Source organism: Melozone crissalis, unplaced genomic scaffold (genome assembly GCF_028551555.1).
Source record: "Melozone crissalis strain CALT ecotype California unplaced genomic scaffold, PUWL_Pcris_2 ptg000062l_1, whole genome shotgun sequence".
In the NCBI taxonomy this organism is placed as follows: Eukaryota; Metazoa; Chordata; class Aves; order Passeriformes; family Passerellidae; genus Melozone; species Melozone crissalis.
In genome coordinates, this window is record NW_026535840.1 from 4,404,820 (window position 1) to 4,418,686 (window position 13,867).

The following is a 13,867-nucleotide window of genomic DNA, read 5'->3' on the forward strand; positions in this document are numbered from 1 at the left end:
CGAGGCTCCGGCCGGCGATTCAAGTAAGGGTGGCAGCGAGACCATGGCTCCCCAGCGCTGCCACCCGCCAGCGGTGCCGCTCCTCGCAGCACCCTTGGTCACCTCCTGCCCGGGGGCGGCTTCAGGGCCACCTTGGGCGGGGGACACCGCTGAAAGGGGCTCGGTGGGAGGGTCGGTACCGGCGGCCCCTCGCCCTGGCTCGGCGCTTTGCCCTTCAGCGCTGGCAGAGGTTTGCTGGGCGGCTTCGGCTTCGCCTGGCGGGAGGAGAGACCCGACTGCCTCACCTGGGCAGGGACCCGGAGGGGCAGGGGGCGAGGAAGGGTCCCCAATCGCCTCCAAGCCGCCGCACAGAGGGACTGGGGCCATCGGGAGGGGAGGGGAGGTGAGTTTACCTGCGGGGGCCATTCCGGGAGGCACCGAGGCGGCCCCGGTGGCCGCGGGGCCAGCACGGGGCTGTGAGCCCGGGTGACCCGCGGGGCCGCCGTGCTGCTCAGCAGGCTGGGCTGGCCGATGTCCCCGCGGCTCAGCTGGCGGCGACCCGGCCGCGCCCGGCCGCCCTCCAGGAACAGCGGGTTGGCCAGGCCGGAGGGAGTCCCGCTGGAGCTCCTGCGGGGCACGGGCACCATGAGGGGCTGCTCGGGACACCCCTGGAGCTCAGCCCCGAGCACCGGGACGGGAATGAATTACCCTTTGTGCGAGCGCCGCGCCGCCCTGGCCCTCAGGAGCACCGCGCCGCCCGCCAGCCCGACCCCGGCCAGGGCCAGCACGGCCAGCCCGGCCGCCAGCACCGCTCCGCCGCTGCCTGCGGGGACCAAACCGGGCGCTGGTGAAGGAGCAGAACCCGGCAGCGGTACCAGCCCCCTCCCCAGGCCCCTCCTCGGCACCCACCTGCGGCTATGCCCGAAATCTCCTGCTCGCAGTAGGGCGCTGCCCAGCCCGGGTCGCAGTGACACTCGCGCCGGTGGTTGCACACCTGGGGAGGGGACAGAGCGGGTCAGCGCGGTGGCAGCACCACAGCGGCACCTCCGGGAGGGGCCATCCCAGCGCCTACCCCGTGGTTGTTGCACTTGGCCGAGCAGTTCTTGTCGCCGTAGACCAGCAGGTTCTGGCAGCGGCCGGCGTAGCAGACCTGGGGACAGGCAGGGGGGCTCTGAGGAGGCCGTCCCGGGGCCGGTGCTCACCCTGCCCGGCCCGGCACGGCCCCGCTCGGCTCTCACCATCTCCTCGCCGCACTTGGCGCCGGTGGGCACCAGCCGCAGCTCGGCCGCCTCGCCGGCGTCGCTGCCCGCGATCACCGCCTTGCACTTGAAGCGGCCGAAGTAGTAGCCGAAGGAGTAGTAGCCGGTGCCCAGGATGGGCTGGGTCTTGTCGCTCAGGCACAGCAGCGTGCCGCACTTGACATCCCTGCGGGGACACGGCCGTGAGCGCGGCCCGGCCGGGCTGGGGCTCCCCCGCACCCCCGTCTGGGGCATCCCCGCACCCCCGTCCTTACTTGGGGCTGCAGGGCTGCTTGCCGTACTCGGTCAGGCAGTGCAGGTGAACGTGCTGCTCGCTGTTGTGCTTGAAGCAGACGTCGGGAGCCACCTGCGCCTCTGCGGGACACACGGAAAATGTCATCCCGCTTTGGGATCCTGGGATGCAAGAAGGGACGGCAGCCGGGCGATGCGCTGGCCCGGGGGGATGCGGGCACAACCCGCAGCCGGTGGGGCAGGAGGATGGGCAGGGAAGGGAAGGGAGGGGGCCCTACCTGCGCCCCACAGAGCCCGGCACTGCTCGCCGTGCGAAGGACAGGCCCCGTTGTAGCAGTAGCCGCTGCCGTGCTGGCAGGAGATGCCGTTCTCCTGGAACACATCCTCGGGGCACTCGGCGCTCAGGCCGCTGCAGTGCTCGGCCAGGTCGCAGTCGTTCTTGCTGGCCCGGCAGAGCGTCCCTGCAGCCTTCACCTGCGCGGGGAGCAGCGGTGTCAGCGCTGCCTGGGTGCTCTCGCTTCTCCAGGCACCGCCCTGGGAAACGCTTCCCAGCACGTCCTGGATGCTGGCACTGCTACCGACTGATCCGCTCCTCCAGGGCTCGGACCGGCTCTGCCCCGCGTTAGGAGCCTGCGGAGCTGCTCCCTGTGCCCGCAGTACCTTGCAGTCCTGGCAGCATTCCCCGCGGGCACACTCGGCTCCCTCTCTCAGCTGGCACGTGGTGGCATTGCAGCAGCGGTCCGAGCACTCCTGCGGGACAGGGATGGGATGGAATTAAACCCTCCTGGAGGCCCCTGAAGGACCCTCTCCTTCCTTCCTTCCTTTGCCAGGGGACCAGGCTGCCGAGTCACCAGATGCCCATAGCAGGGTTAAACCATGGGCTAAAACCACAGCAACATCCCAGGTGGGGACGGACATTCCTGCTGCCTCTTTATCCCCTTTACCAACACCAAACCAAAGGGCCAGAAAGGACTTTTTCAAAAGATGGAGCCTGAGCTGGTTCCCTTTGCACAAGGAGAAAAAGTGAGGATTTCTGTGCTCCCTGGGGCAGGGAACATTCAGGGATTGATCCCAGAGGCATTGCCTGTCTGTCTGTCTTAATTCCAACGTGCTGGTAGGGGTGAGGAACAGCTGAGCACAACTCTTGAAAGTACGTCCCGATGTCCTCTCCTGGAGGGGGGACACCTTTGGAGGACATGGAGGGATGTCCATCTTTCCTAGGCTAAAATCACAGCCAGCCACACGAATCGGGGGCGCACACACGAACATCCTCTGCCGGTTATTTTTTGGCAGGAGCATCAGGAGCCGGACAGCTCTAAGGTCCCTGCTGGCCACCTCGGGAGGGCGTCCCCACCTGGGGCGTGCCGCAGTCGCACTGCTCTCCCCGCTCCACGAACTGGTTCCCGCACACCGGGCCCCCATAGAGCTCGTCGGCGCGGGGCGCGTTCAGCAGGCAGCTGGTGCGGGGGTCCCCCAGGAACTGCCACATGTCCTGCTCGCTGCAGCGGCTGAAGAGCTTGGGGTACACCAGCCTGCGGGGGCACAGAACGGGACACGGTCAGCAGAGAGCCCCGGGGGCAGCGGGAGGGACATCCATCCACTCAGAAGCACCTGTGGTTATGGGAATCGGAAAAATAGGAACTTCCACAGGCACTGAAGGGTTTGATCTGCAGCCTTGGGAGAGGCTTGGATTGATGTAAAAATAAAATATACAGATATTAAGCAGAAAAACCATAAACTTGTGTTTCTATAGTTGTAAGAAAGAATATGCCTTAAGTGAGTGAGAAACTGCACTGATAAGATGGTGAAGGGTTTATAATATAGAAAACTGCATTGATAAGATGGTGAAGGGTTTATAATATAGAAAACTGCATTGATGAGATGGTAAAGGATTTATAATCTACAAAACAGTATTGATAAGATGGTGTAGGGTTTATAATATAGAAAACTGCATTGGTAAGATGGTGAAAGGTTTATAATATAGAAAACTGCATTGATAAGATGGTGAAAGGTTTATAATGTAGGGGTGTGGTTGTATAGAGTGAGCTGAGAGTTTAGAAGTTATAATAGAAGCATATAAGTGTGGCAGAAGCCCATTGGGCAAAAGTACCCACAGTGAAGTAAAGGTGATGGGTTAGAAAAGCAAAATGAACCTTGTGGCATCTATTAATTGGGTTAGAAAGTTCTACATTGCCTTGTAACAAGGAACTTGTGACTACTCTGAGCCATGGCTGAGTGCTTGCTCCTCTAAAATCTCACAGCCTCTGAGACTGATGTTTATCTGAGCAATAAATGATTCTTAGCCTGAAAAGAGTCCCATCCCTTCATTACAAAGCAGTGACAAGGATATGCAGTGAGGTGAGGTGGGGTGGAGTGTCCACCCAGACCTGACCATCTCACTGGTTCCACCCCCTCAGGACACCCTGTCATTGGGTGTTTTTGCTGCCCAGAGATGTCCCCCTGTCCCCTTCACTCACCCCACGCTCCCTGCCATGACGCAGCCCCCATCAGCTTTGGGCACAGGGCAGCGGCAGCCGGCGACGTCCTCGTCGTGGGACATGCCCAGGTTGTGCCCCATCTCGTGGGCCATGGTGGAGGCAGCTCCGATGGGGTTCGTGCTGTGGTCCTGTGGGACAAGGAGCCCAGCCTGGGTTAGGGGCCCTTCTGGCTTCTCCATGTGTCTCCTCACACTGCCACGCTCAGGCAAAGGAAGACACAAGTTGGACATGGTCCCTCAAGAGGCCCAGGTTGGTCTCTCAGGGTTGTCAGTGAGCTTAGACAAAGTGGCTGCTCCAAAAATGATGCTTTGTGGTGGCTCTGGGAGGTCACAGGTCCCAGAGGAGGAGCACAGCCAGTGCCAGCCACCTGATAGCCTCCTAAAATCCCAGCTCCTGTGTCCGTGGAGCTTCTCTGGGAGGCTTCCCAAGTGCACCAAAGGTACCACAGGTACCCAGCTGGGTGTCCACAGCCCCAGCACCTCTCTGGGCCTCAGTCACTTAGGGGACAGAGATGCCAGGGACCAAATCCAGCCTTGAGGCTGCAGAGGGGGACAGCTGGGGACCAGCGGAGGAGGGGGTGGCCCTGGTGGCAGTGCAGGGAGGGCAGGGCACGGCACCCACCTGGTTGACGCCGCCGGAGTCCCTGGTGCACATCACCAGCTTCTTGGCCAGCCCCACGGTGTTGCCATGGAAGTCAACGCCCCTGTGGGATGGAGATGATGGAGATGCCACCGTGGCCACCTGCCCTGGGAGGGTGACAGGGGGGTGTCCCCGTGTCCTTACGTGATCAGCTGGGCGTTGTCGTGGGGCTTCTTCCTCAGCAGCTCCGACTCCCGCCAGTGCAGGAAGTTGTCCAGGGTCACCTCGGGGTTGGGGCTGACGGTGATTTTGTCCCTGTGGTTCCACACCTCCAGGCCAATGAGGGCCACCCTCAGGCGGAGGGGCTGGTACAGCTGGGGTGGGACACAGCCAGAGGGAGCCTGGGTTGGGGCTGCAGCAGAGCAGGGAGGTCCCACCTGCCCCAGGAGCTGCAGCCCAGCCCAGGACGCTCCTCACTGAGCAGTGTCACCTCTGTCACCTCAGTAAATGACACCAGCTGGGGTGACCATGGACACAGGATTGCCCCCCAAACCTCTGGGCTCTCTCTTGGCTGGTGGAGACTGGGATGTGGCTCCCACACTGCTAACCAACAACTGGGGCTGGAGCAAAGCCACCAGGAAAGTCAGCATGGCCCAGTGCATCCCTCCCTTTGTTAGCAGCCTGAGAGTGGCCACGGGACGGGCTCCCAGGGGTTACAGGACAAAACTTCCCTTGTGGACAGAGCTGAGCCCCTCATCCTGTCCGTGCTGCACATGTGGTTGGGATGGGTCACACATGGAGGGATGTGGTCACCCTGTGGGCCTGAGGTTGGCTCCAGCTCCACCACCCCACCCGTGCCAGGCTCTGTGCCACCTCCCCTGTGCCCACAGCGGAGCTGGGAGGGGATCCAGAGCCCTGGGCTCACCTTGTCCACGTGGTTCACGATCTCCTTCATGCGGTTCTGCACCGTGCGCAGGTCCTTGTGCTTCCTGAACTGTGGGGAGGACACAGAGAGGCTCCCAGGTGAGCTCCCCACTGCAGGTGTGACAGCAAACCCCCAGCACCAATCTGCCCACTTTACCTCCTGGTTGTCTGCCACCAGCACCAGCTCCACGAACCGGGGACCTTTTTGGACCGGACCTGATTTCTGAGAGGGAACAGGAAAGGGGGGCTCAGCTTGCAGCTGCCCCACATCCCATGGGGTGTGCCAGATCCTGGAGGTCAGCAGGTCTCCTAGCTCAGCTCTGGGATGGTGTTTTGCTGGGTTTCAGACCTCTTCCAGCCCACGGATGCTGGGATGCTGCAGCCCCACATTTCTCCTCACAGAGAAAAGCAAGGCACAATTCTTCCCAAGAATATTTCTTGGATTTGCGTTCTCTGAACCCCAGAGAAAGGAAGAACAATTCTTAGCATTTGCTGTGCCTGTGTTTGTGCAGAAGTAGAATGCAATATGGAGATTATTTATCCAAAGTGATGGGGTTTTGTTACTAGGCCTATTAGGGCCAAGAGTGTGTGTCAGGACTGTGGGTTGACAGTCATGAGGTTCTGTGCATTGTGTGCAGAATGGAGTGCTTGGCAGGTTCAGTTTTTAGATGTATAGAATAATATAGTATAATGAAGCAATTAATTAGCCTTCTGATAAGATGTTAATTCTGATAAGATGATAATTCTGATAGGAAGATAAGCATCACTGTCTCACACCTCATTGGGGTTGCCAGCAAATGCCATAGGATACCCCACCAGGCTCTGCAGGATCATAGATGCTCCTGCTCATGGCACAAGATCCAGGGGTCTCTTCCCACCACACCCCCTGTGCTGGGGCACTGACACCACCCCATGGGACAGGGGCATGGCCGAGATGCTCGGAACCCCCTCCTCCCTCCCAGGACCGGCTCAGGAAGGAGCAGCGGCGCCGTCCCATCCCTACCCATCGGTAGAGCTTCATGGCCGCGGGGATTTGCGGCTCTCGGTCGTACTGCAGGCTGGCGCCGGGCTCCCGGCAGGTGCCGCGCTTGCCGCGCAGGTGAGCGGCTCGGTACACGGCGTGCCGGCCGGCCACGGCCCCGTCCAGCGGCTCCAGCACGAACGTGGTCCCGTTCACCCGGAAAAACCCGCTGGGGACGGACAGACAGACAGACAGACAGACAGAGGGCAGGCGTCAGGCTGGGGGACAGGCAGCACACGGACAGACCTACAGGAGTGCCCGTGGTCGGTGCTCCATCCCTGGGATTGTTCAGGTCTAGTGAAGGTGTCCCTGCCCATGGCTTTAAGGTCCCTTCCATCCCCAACCATTCTGGGATTCCCAATAAACGCAACTGACAAAGCGGCTGCAGGGCTGGGAGGGGACAGGCAGCACAAGGGTCAGTCACTGGGAGCGCTCCAGGCAGCAGGAATGTCCTGGGCTTCGGCAGCTGATCCTTTAATGACGGATGGATCCAGCCGGGGCAGTGCTGCCCGGAGCTCCGGGGGGCTCAGGGCTCCACTCTCACCCCAAAGAGCCGGGAGCCTTTCCTGCCGGGGGCAGCAGCTCCAGCAGGAACAGGGATGTCACTGTCCCTTCCACAGGGAAAGCTGAGCTGGGGCTCTGTCACTCTGGGTCACCGGGGCTCTGTCACCGGGGCTCTGCCACACTGGGGCTCACCAGGGCTCTGTCAGTGGATCACCATGGCTCTGTCACCGGCTCACCATGGCTCTGTCACCCTTGGTCACCAGGGCTCTGTCACTCTGCTCACCGAAGCTCTGTCACCCTGTGTCACCAGGACTCTGAAACTCTGGGTCACCAGGGCTCTGTCACCGGGGCTCTGTCACACTGAGGCTCACCAGGGCTCTGTCACTCTGTCACACTGGGGCTCTGTCACTCTGGTCACCAGGGCTCTGTCACACCAGGGCTCTGTCAGTGGATCACCATGGCTCTGTCACCCTTGGTCACCGGGGTTCTGTCACTCTGCTCACCAGGGCTCTGTCACACCGGCTCACAGGGGCTCTGTCACACTGGGTCACCAGGGCTCTGAAACTCTGGCTCACCAGGGCTCTGTCACCGGGGCTCTGTCACTCTGGTCACTGGGGCTCTGTGACCAGGGCTCTGTCACTCTGGTCCTCGGGGCTCTGTCCCCCCGTGTCACCGTGCCCTGTGCCCAGGCTGGCAGCTGTCTCCAGCTGTCCCCAGCTGTCCCCAGCCCCGAGCAGGGCTCCACTCACCTGAGCCCGCTGCAGGTGCTGATGCTCGCTGCCGAGTCGGGCTGTCCCCGCACGTGGCCCTGGTAGAAGCAGTGATCCTGCAGGGACAGGGGGCACAGCTGTGGGGCTGCCCTGGCACCCCAGGGGTGGGAGAGCTGCTCCCCCCAGCCAGCTGTACCTGTGTGTCCCCAGCTGTACCTGTGTGTCCCCAGCCCATACCTGTGTGTCCCCCAGCTGTACCTGTGTGTCTCCCAGCCCATACCTGTGTGTCCCCAGGCCATACCTGTGTGTTCCCAGCTGTACCTGTGTGTCCCCAGCCCATACCTGTGTGTCCCCAGCTGTACCTGTGTGTCCCCCAGCTGTACCTGTGTGTCCCCCAGCCCATACCTGTGTGTCCCCCAGCTGTATCTGTGTGTCCCCAGCCCATACCTGTGTGTCCGGCTGCTCCGTGATCTCCGAGCCGTTTGCAGAGTAGTGAGTCTCGGTGTAGTGCTGCCCCATCAGGGCCCTGCGGGGTGGGGAGGGGACATCAGCAGTGACCCCGCTTTGAGAGCAGCATTTGGGGGCTGTGACACCCCCGGGTGGGCTTTGCAATGGGGGGATAAAGTGCTCTGGGCTGAGCTCAGTGACACCAGGAGAAGGGTGTCACACCCTGAGACCACCCCACCCTGCCCTCACCTGTTCCTCTCCAGCCACAGGAGGTGCTCCCTGCCCTCTGCGCGGATGCCGTAGAGGACATGGCTTGGGTAGGTGCTCTGCAGGAGAGAGAGGAGCCATCAGAGCCTCAGCAGCAGCCAGAGCTGCTCCAGAGGGGCCCCCTCCTGCCCAGAAAGGGGCCAGGGGCTGTGCGCGCCCTGCTGAGGGAGCTGCTCAGCCTGGGGGCACGTGGCAAAGACACAGGAAATCAGAAGAGAAGGAAGAGAGCCTGTGGGCAATCAGGCAAATCCCCACACATCCTGAGCAGAGGAACAGGTCACCCGCAAGGAGACGAGTCAGCAGAGCCCGGTTTCCCGTGTCTGACACACGGCTGCAGATGGCCCTGCCAGGGACTGAGCTTTCCTCCTCACCAGGCACAGAGCTCCTTTTTTGGGGTCTGAGTTCAGCTCTTACTCACCAGCTGAACCACAAAGATCCCCATGGCTCTTATCAGCAGAAACTTCTTCCTGCCTGCCCGATCTGACACGCCACAGCACGTTTGGGGAACTGCCTCCCCTCGGCCTCTCGGAGCACATTTTGGCACCACTGTGAGCCCAATCCCAGTGGGAGCGAGCCAGGGTGGCTCTGCCAGCTGAGCCCTGAACCCCCAGGATGGAGATGCTCCTACAGGAAAAGTGTTTCCCTCTGGGTTATCCTGAGATCTCCACCTGCAGAGGCTCCATCCTGCTGGAATCACTGGGAAAGAGCCACGGTCCTGTGCCAGGCTGTGCCCTTGCCAGAGGGACCCGAGACCTCTCCTGAGGGCACATCCTGATGGCACATCCACTCTCCTGAGGGCACATCCACTCTCCTGAGGGCACATCCACCTCTCCCAAGGGCACATCCAGCTCTCCTGATGGCACATCCACCTCTCCTGAGGGCACATCCTCATCCCTTGCCAATCCAGGTGTGGAGAGAGCCCAGCCAAAGGCAAAGCCAGCCTTTCCCATGGGGCCAGCATTCCTCAGGGATGAGGTGTGCTGCCTCTCCCCGGGGAGGGTGGCAGCGCTGGCTGTCATGCCATGGCTCAGCATTCCCGAGGGGATGATCTGCACCCTGGAGGCAGCCAGGCCGAGTGGAGAGCCCTGCTGACTCCGTGCCAGCAGCAGGGCCAGGTGAGAGGCTCTGCCTGGCACTCAGCTGCCCCCGCTCTCCCTGGTTTGCAGCTCCAGGTCCCTGGAAAATTCCTCTCTCATGAACAGCGTCTGTCCAGACCCCTGTCCGCCAACAAAGCCATCCTTTGTTATTGTTGGCAGCCCCAAGGCCTGAAGAGCTCTGAAGGAATGGCAGGAAAGCTCTTGGAAGGGGCCGCTGGGTCAGGGAGACGACCGCAGGGCAAGTTTCAAATAAAACGTCCTGAGAAGCTGCTCTGAATCAGCCTTGCCTCATCAGCACGGGCTGGGCAAGGGCTCCAGATGGGAAAGCTTCGGGAGCAGCCCTGAGAGCGCCCTGGCCGTGCTGAGCCAGAGCACAGGAACAGCAGGGAATTCTTCCAGCTGCTCCCAGTGAGAGATCCAGAGAGCTTGGGATGGGATGGGATGAGGATGGGATTGGGATAGGGATGGGGATGGGATGGGGATGGGATGGGGATGGGATGAGGATGGGATGGGGATGGGATGGGGATGGGATGGGGATGGGGATGGGGTGGGGATGGGATGGGGATGGGATGGGGATGGGATAGGGATGGGGTGGGGATGGGATAGGGATGGGATGGGGATGGGGTGGGGATGGGATGGGGATGGGGATGGGATGGGGATGGGATGGGGATGGGATGGGATGAGGATGGGATGGGGTTGGGATGGGATGGGAATGGGATGGGATGGGGATGGGATGGGGATGGGGTGGGGATGGGATTGGGATGGGATGGGGATGGGGATGGGGATGGGGATGGGGATGGGGATGGGGATGGGATGGGGATGGGATGGGATGGGATGGGATGGGATGGGGATGGGGATGGGGATGGGGATGGGGATGGGGATGGGGATGGGATGGGGATGGGATGGGATGGGGATGGGGATGGGGATGGGATGGGGATGGGATGGGGATGGGATGGGGATGGAGATGGGGATGGGGATGGGATGGGGATGGGATGGGAATGGGGTTGGGATGTCCCATCCCCCCAAACTCAGCTGGGAAGAGCCAAGAGGCCTTGCACACTTTTCCAGAGCCCTTTCCATGAAGATCCCGGCTGTGCCACTCTCCCTGCTGGGCTGGTGGGGAGGGTGGCACCAGGAGAGTCCAGGGCTCCACCCTGCCCTCAGAGATGAACTTTGGGGTTGCTGATCTGCTTCAACCTCTACCTGCTGGACCAATCCCATGTGTCCCAGCCACTCCAGCCCCAGCACCAGCTCCTGGTGGCCTGTGCCCATCCTGGCTACAGGAGGTGCCAGTGTGGAGCACACCCATCTCTGTCTCACAGGGGCTTGGTGGTGGCCAAACCTGACTGAGAGCTTCTTCCCCACCCAGATGCCCAGGAGAGCAAACTTAACCTCTTTCCAAGGTCTTGGAAAGCAGGAGAGTCCCTACCCATAACAAGGCAGGTTTGGGATGCCCAAGAACCACCCAAACCAAGACCAAACCCAGGTGCCAGCCATCAGACAGTCCCCGTGGCAGTGCCCAGGCATGGAGCTCATGGCAGATGTCCTCTCCAGAGGGATCCCTCGGGGTGGGTGAGCTCCCCTTGCCGAGGGTTCGGTGCCGGCGCACGCCCGGCACAGATGGCGTCTCTAAATAGCCCGGGGAATGTTTATCTCGTGGACAAGTTTAGGTTTCTGGAGCAGGGAAAACAGATGCTTTGGGGAGTGTTTTTGAAGCTAGCTTATCAGGAAGGGTTTGAATCACAGAGGAACGTGCTGTAAGGCACTGGGGGATGCGTGTGCCCTGTCCCTCCGTGCCTCCAGGCGCTAAAATCGGCGCTTTCTGGGGCTAGAAAAGGAATTTAAAACAAAAAAATTGGCTGAATTTCACTGTGAGGCAATGAGGAAAGTGACTTTGAGGTCAAGCACTCCAAACTCCTGACTCAAACCCCATTCCTTCCCCCAAATTGCCAGGTTTCCCAAGAAAAACAGTGCTGGTTTGCTTTCATGTGGATTTCTGCAACTTTCTGATTCTTATTTCTCCGTCCCAGAGGACCAAAAACAAAGCCCCAACTTCAGCAAACACAGCAAGAAAAGTGCTTACAGCTCCACGAGGCTCTGCAAACCCCTCCTTAAGGAAAGACCAGATGTCACAAGATCACGGCAGGGCTGCAAGAGGTGGCACCACTGGGTCACGTCTCCAAAAAAAGCACTGGAGAAAGCAGCCCCGCTCTGCAGGTCCTAATTAAACCCCAAACTGCCCAGGAAAGCTGGTCTGATCCACTGCTCCAGCATCTCCAAGGCAAGGAAAGGGGCAGCATGTCGGTCTTTGGGTGCAGGGCTGAGCGGGTCTGGCCAAAATGTTGGTCCAGGGTCCTGCACTGAGGCCGGTGGTGGGACAAGGTCCCTGCTGGTCGCATCCCCTCGGGCGCATCCCCTGGGACTCACCGGAGGCGCGGAGAGCTCTCTCTTGGCCCGGGGCACCGGCAGCTCCCGCGGCAGCACCGTCTCGTAGCGCTCCACGTGGGGCAGCTCCTCCGGCCCGGCCCTGGAGCCTGGAAAAGCCCAAGGGCTTTGAGACAGAGGCCCGGGAACCACCGAGGCACGGGATATCACCCCGAGTCACACACGGATCACTGACCCAGCTCCTGACCCCCAACAATCCCACCCTGGGCATCCCTAGAGTGGCGTCCAAACCCTCCTGGAGCTCTTGCAGCTTCAGGACCGGGACCATTCCCTGGGGGAAGAACCTTTCCCTAAAATCCACCCTAAAGCCCCCCTCCCTGTCCAACACGCCGCTCCCTCGGGTGTCAGTCTAGGGGAGAACAAGAGCAGCCAACGTGAAGGGGCAGGGATGAGCCCCAAGAGCAAATCCTGAAATATCAGCTGGGAATGCAACTCAGAGAGCTCAGCATCACCCGAGAGCGAGCGAGTCCCTCTGGGGCTGGAAACCCCAAAAAGGGATCTGGATTTCTCAGCATCACCTGAGAGCCAACAAGTCCCTTTGGGGCTGGAAACCCGAAGGGATTTAGGTTTCTCAGCATCACTTGAGAGCAAGCGAGTCCCTTTGGGGCTGGAAACCCCAAAAAGGGATTTTGGTTTCCAGATCGCCGGTGCGGCGATACAGGGAGAGGTTTTCCAGCTCCCCATGGTGATGGCACCGCGTGTGACTCGGCGTCTGGCGGCTGTGGGGGCTGCCGGGGAGCGCGGCTGGTGCCTGGCTGGCTCAGCCCCCTCCCAGCCTTGCCTGGATGCCGGAGCGGAGAATTCCTGCCACAAACGCTCTGCTTTTCCCGGGAGCCCCGAACGCCGCGGTCGGACGGAGCTGGATGATCGGTGAGGGGGTGCCCGGAGCCAGATGAGTCCCGGGACACCGCGTTTAAGTGGTGGCCGGGGGGACCTCCCTGTCACCCTCCTGCCGCCTTCCCGAGGCGCCCGCACGGCCCGGGAGGCACCGGGAGCATCCCGGTGGGAGCGAGCCCCGCTCGGGCGTCCCTTCCCCATCATCCTCCCCCTCGAGCGGAGCAACCCCGTGCCCGCATCCCGGTGCCTCTATGGGGGAAAGCATCCCCGTGCCCGCATCCCGGTGTCTCCATCGCCCCCCACAGTGCCCGCCCGCCCTCCCGGACCCCGGCTCACCGCGGGCCGGCAGCGGCAGCAGCAGCAGCGGCAGCAGCGGCAGCAGCAGCGGCCGGGCCATGGCTCGGAGGTCCCGCCGTGCCCCCGCTCGCCGCGCCGCCGGCAGCCCCCGCCCGCCGTGACTCACCCACGGCCCGGACGGGACGGGGCGGGGCGGGCGGGACGGGCCGCCCACGGCGGGGAACGGCGGGGACACCGGGGGATGGGGGCACCGGGAACCGGGAGATGGGGGCACCGGGGGATGGGGGCACCGGGAGATGGGGGGCATGGGGAGATGGGGGCACGGGGAGATGGGGGCACAGGGAGATGGGGGGCACAGGGAGATGGGGGCACCCGGGGATGGGGGGCACGGGGAACCGGGGAGGGCATTGGGGGCTGATCTGCTGCTCCCGCTGGGAATGGGGAGGGAGCCCCGGTACCGGGGACATCGCGGGAGGATCCGTGGGGAGCTGAGGAGAGCCCACGGGGCACCGGGGGCAGCCGGTGGGGATCGAGGACGATTCTCGGGCACCGGGGGTGTCCGTAGGGAAATGCGGGGTGCCCACGGGGAATTTGAGGGAGGGTGGTGTGGGCATCAGGGGCGCTGGGGACCATCCCCGGGCAGTCACGGGGGTCCGTGGGGAATCGAGAAGGGCACACAGAGGGTCCCTCGGGCATTGGGGACTATCCAAGGGGCACTGGGAGGGTCCATGGGGCAGTGGGAAGGGTCACAGGGCATCAGGACGGTCCCTGG

At 62.0% G+C, this 13,867-nt stretch overlaps 1 protein-coding gene across 1 annotated transcript; it reads right to left on the bottom strand.

Annotated features, from left to right (window-relative positions):
- On the bottom strand, positions 1 to 13,198 carry ADAM8 (ADAM metallopeptidase domain 8). The gene is made up of 21 exons (XM_054288320.1): positions 13,135 to 13,198; positions 11,944 to 12,050; positions 8,402 to 8,478; positions 8,153 to 8,231; positions 7,745 to 7,821; positions 6,474 to 6,660; positions 5,628 to 5,693; positions 5,472 to 5,540; positions 4,751 to 4,920; positions 4,589 to 4,670; positions 3,947 to 4,095; positions 2,824 to 3,001; positions 2,130 to 2,219; positions 1,748 to 1,943; positions 1,493 to 1,592; positions 1,218 to 1,404; positions 1,052 to 1,129; positions 889 to 973; positions 688 to 802; positions 393 to 606; positions 1 to 254 (listed from the first exon to the last, which is right to left on the bottom strand). The coding sequence occupies exons 1-21, from the start codon at positions 13,193 to 13,195 to the stop codon at positions 99 to 101; spliced, it is 2,523 nt and encodes an 840-aa protein (XP_054144295.1). The 5' UTR covers positions 13,196 to 13,198; the 3' UTR covers positions 1 to 98.
- Positions 13,199 to 13,867: the final 669 nt, after the last annotated feature.